This window comes from Cervus canadensis, chromosome 6, assembly GCF_019320065.1.
Source record: "Cervus canadensis isolate Bull #8, Minnesota chromosome 6, ASM1932006v1, whole genome shotgun sequence".
Lineage (NCBI taxonomy): Eukaryota > Metazoa > Chordata > Mammalia > Artiodactyla > Cervidae > Cervus > Cervus canadensis.
This window is the reverse complement of record NC_057391.1, coordinates 25,136,880-25,140,542: the sequence shown is the minus strand read 5'-3', so window position 1 is coordinate 25,140,542 and position 3,663 is coordinate 25,136,880. Positions and strand designations below refer to the sequence as shown.

Sequence of the window (3,663 nt, the reverse complement as noted above, 5' to 3'; positions counted from 1 at the left end):
TGTACGTCATCGACTCTATACAGTTTTTAGAGGATCACAGCAGGATTTCCCCCCATTTGTGTATAGTGGTAAGATACCAATTAATATACCCTTTATTGGCATCTTCTCTTTGTTGTTTCATGTTCCCACTTCTGAAAAATTGTGTTCTAGGAAACCTTTCCAAATAAACTACTTGCAGTCAGATTTTGTCTCTTTTAGATAATAAGTAAAATCATTGCAACTACAAATATAGCAATTCAATGTGGTGATTCTTAACATTAATCACAACACATTTACAGGTTATTTTTACACCTCATGAATAACAGAAGCAATATTATTATATCTTTTTATTTGAAAAATAACCCAAAATTCAAAATTTTCTTGCTACAGAGATCATGCTGTTCTCTGTAAGGATGTCAATTCTTAGTATAATATATTTACATTTCCCATGATGGTAATGGTCTTATACTCCACAGGTAAAGTAGTAGCAGATATAGGATGGCAGATGATGAGTTTATTCTGGGTATGATAAATCTGAGGTGCCTAAGTGGAGATGGGTAGTTGGATATACAGTTTTCAAGCTTCAAAAAAATGTTGTGGTCAACAAAATCTGGAATAGAATATCTTTTTGAGCAATCTTTTTATTGCTACCTTTATGTCTTTGTTCCTCAGTGTATAGATGGCAGGATTCAACACAGGAGTAATAGCAAAGTCAACAATGAACAGATTTTTATCAAGTGATGGTGGAGGAGAAGGCCAGACATAGAGAAACATGCATGGAGTGAAAAACAAAAAAACCACAGTGATGTGAGATGACAAAGTGACAAATGCCTTGGACAAGTCTCCTGAAGAACGTTTCCAGACAGTGACCAAAATGAAGGAATAGGAAAGGATTAGCAGGAAGAAGGTGCCCATGCTCATGAAGCCACTGTTGGCAGTAACAATAAATTCAAGCTTGGCTCCATCTGTGCATGCAAGTTTTATAATCTTAGGAAAGTCACAATAAAAGCTGTCTACTTCATTAGGCCCACAGAATGGCAATTTTATAACAAATAAAAATTGAGACATAGCATGGATCACCCCAATTACCCAGCCAGTGATTACAAATGAGACACATATTTTAGGGTTCATGATTTTCAAGTAGTGAAGAGGCTTACATATTGCTGTGCACCTATCAAATGCCATGGCTATGAGTAACACCATCTCCACTCCTCCTATGGTGTGGATGAAGCATATCTGTGTCATACAACTTTGGAAAGGTATTATTTTGTCTTCATTTAAGAGGTCTGTGATTATCTTGGGGACTGTGGTAGAGGAAAGGCCCACATCAATGAGGGACAGGTTGGCAAGTAGGAAGTACATAGGAGAATGTAAGTGAGAATCAAAAATTACTAAAAACAAAATAAAAAGGTTTCCCAAGATGACCCCTAAGTAGAGCAAAGAACATATCAAAATAAGAAAAAGCCTTTTCTCCCAAGAGCAAGAAAGGGCCAATAACACAAACTCATTGACCATAGAGTCATTTAGTCCACCCATTGACAGGGACAGAAGAGCTGATTTTCAAGTGACCTGATAAAAATTAAAAAGAGTAAGTATCACTGGTTCAGACATAGATTATCTATTTTATTGGTAATTAAATTAGACATAATTGATTGAGAGGAGAAGCTTAAGAATTTAGAAGAAATAAGGTTAGCAACAAATTCATTGTGATATAGATGATATCTGAAGGTAAAATTGTGACTGTAATTTTTGCAGATAGAACCAAAATGAGTTAACATCCCATAGTTAAGTCTCTTTTTAATTTATTTTTTCTCAAAACTAAGTGTTCTCACACTAAATAACCATCTCCTCTTCTGTTATACAACTATTGATAGTTGTATTAATAGTTTAATACAACTTTCACACTAATTCTGTATGCTCTAATCTAAACATTTCTTAGTCCATTAATATTCTCAAGCTTCTTTGAGCTTATTGAGATCACCAGGACAAAAACACTTGAACATATTTAATCAGTCCTTACCATCGGCTTTTAAAATTCAAATGGAACTCAGGTGCACAGGACTTAATAATTATAATACTTGGTTTATGGTATGATATCTTCTTTGTCCATGACCACTTTTAATAAATATGTTAATTAATGAGAAACTAAAAATAAAATATTGGCTGAGTGTAAATAATGGTAAATGATGATAATTAAGAATCAGCCATGATCACAGCTAACATTTGAATGTCTTCTACACTCAAGTAATTGTAAGTACATTATCAAAGTATGTTAGGAGTACAAACCTCCTAATGTCTCCTTAAGATATGTTCAGTTTTATTACCCTCATTTCACCAGTGAAGAAACTGAGCCCCAGGAAGATAAGTAGCAAAGCCAGAGCTTGAATCAAGAGCTGTAGAACTTTCAGAGTACATGCTCCAAGAGCTGCTCTATGCTTTTCAAAGCCAGCACCTCCAAGTATACTAGATTTCCCTATGGATCTAGAAGCATCAGTCAACCCATTTCCTTCATCCCCAATTGATTACTATATATGTTGCCCATCCCAAAGCCTCTTCCCTCCCCATTTCTGGATAATGGAACACCTACCTATTTAGGTATTTGGTAGAGATTTCTCAATTTTGAAAGAGGGTAAATCCTTATCCTCATCCCCAGATGAAGCATGATAATCCAGTGTCACTTGGCCATGAACTGGTTTATGAGGAGCATGTAACCTAGATTTGTACAATGACATATAGAATAATGTCTTCTGGGGAAAGTTTTCTTTCCCAGATTAAAATACAAAGCTTCATATGTAGAAGGCTCTTTTCCTGGCCCCTTTGTTCCTGCATTCAATGTTAATGTGATGCCTAAAGGGAAAAGGGAAGCAATATTTGTGCTAGATAGTTTTACCCATATCCTCTCAAATCCTCATAACATCAGAAGAAATAAGTTATACTTCTCCCACTTTATAGGCAAATACATTTCATCACCATTATTTGATAGCCTGCTCTGGTTTATATAGCTCCTAACTGGCAGAGTTAGAATGTCAACCAAAGTCTCAAAAGCCTTAATGGTTCTGCTTTGTGATGACCAGGAATAACCCAAATAAAAACATATGCAAAGACAGAGAAATGTGAAAAAATACAGTGACATATGGAATTTATTTGTCCCTTTTCCCTTTATTCTTTAAGACATGCATTAAATGTCACCTACTCTGGAAAATTTATTGAAGACTGTAACCAGAGTAAATAGCTTCTCTCTATAAACTATTGTTAGTTATATCTTATGTATTCTTTATAATAAAATATATTAGAGTTTTTTTGTATATTAGTTCTCTATTTTCAGTTAAGATTTTCAAGGAAAGGAGCTGTTAGTTGATTTTGTATGCCCCAATACATAGCACTATTTCTGGCACAATGTAGGAACTACTAAAGGATAATCTTCACTAACATCCTTATGGTAGTGATTAATAAGCAAAATCAGGGGCCTTGAAGCCCCTGTGATGAATTTGGAGCAACTCTCCACCAAATGACTTTAGGAATTGAATTCACTGATACTTGTACACTGATGGGACAATCTGAAAACCAGCCACTTTCCTGTCATGTGCCTCTCGGAGTGATCTCAACACCCTACATTTGCAATTAGATTCTAAACCTAATACAATAAAACTAGAAAGATACCTTTCTCTTTTGCCTCAAACAAAA

The 3,663-nt window shown here is 35.1% G+C and overlaps 1 protein-coding gene across 1 annotated transcript; it reads right to left on the bottom strand.

The window, feature by feature from the left end:
- Positions 1-579: 579 nt before the first annotated feature.
- On the bottom strand, positions 580-1,515 carry LOC122442920 (olfactory receptor 4F15-like). Its single transcript, XM_043470578.1, has one exon. The coding sequence runs from the start codon at positions 1,513-1,515 to the stop codon at positions 580-582; it is 936 nt and encodes a 311-aa protein (XP_043326513.1).
- Between the last annotated feature and the right edge of the window lie 2,148 nt (positions 1,516-3,663).

Bases quoted from the DNA above. Each gene is read 5' to 3' on its own strand.
- LOC122442920 (XM_043470578.1), bottom strand. From the start codon at position 1,515: ATGGGTGGACTAAATGACTCTATGGTCAATGAGTTTGTGTTATTGGCC.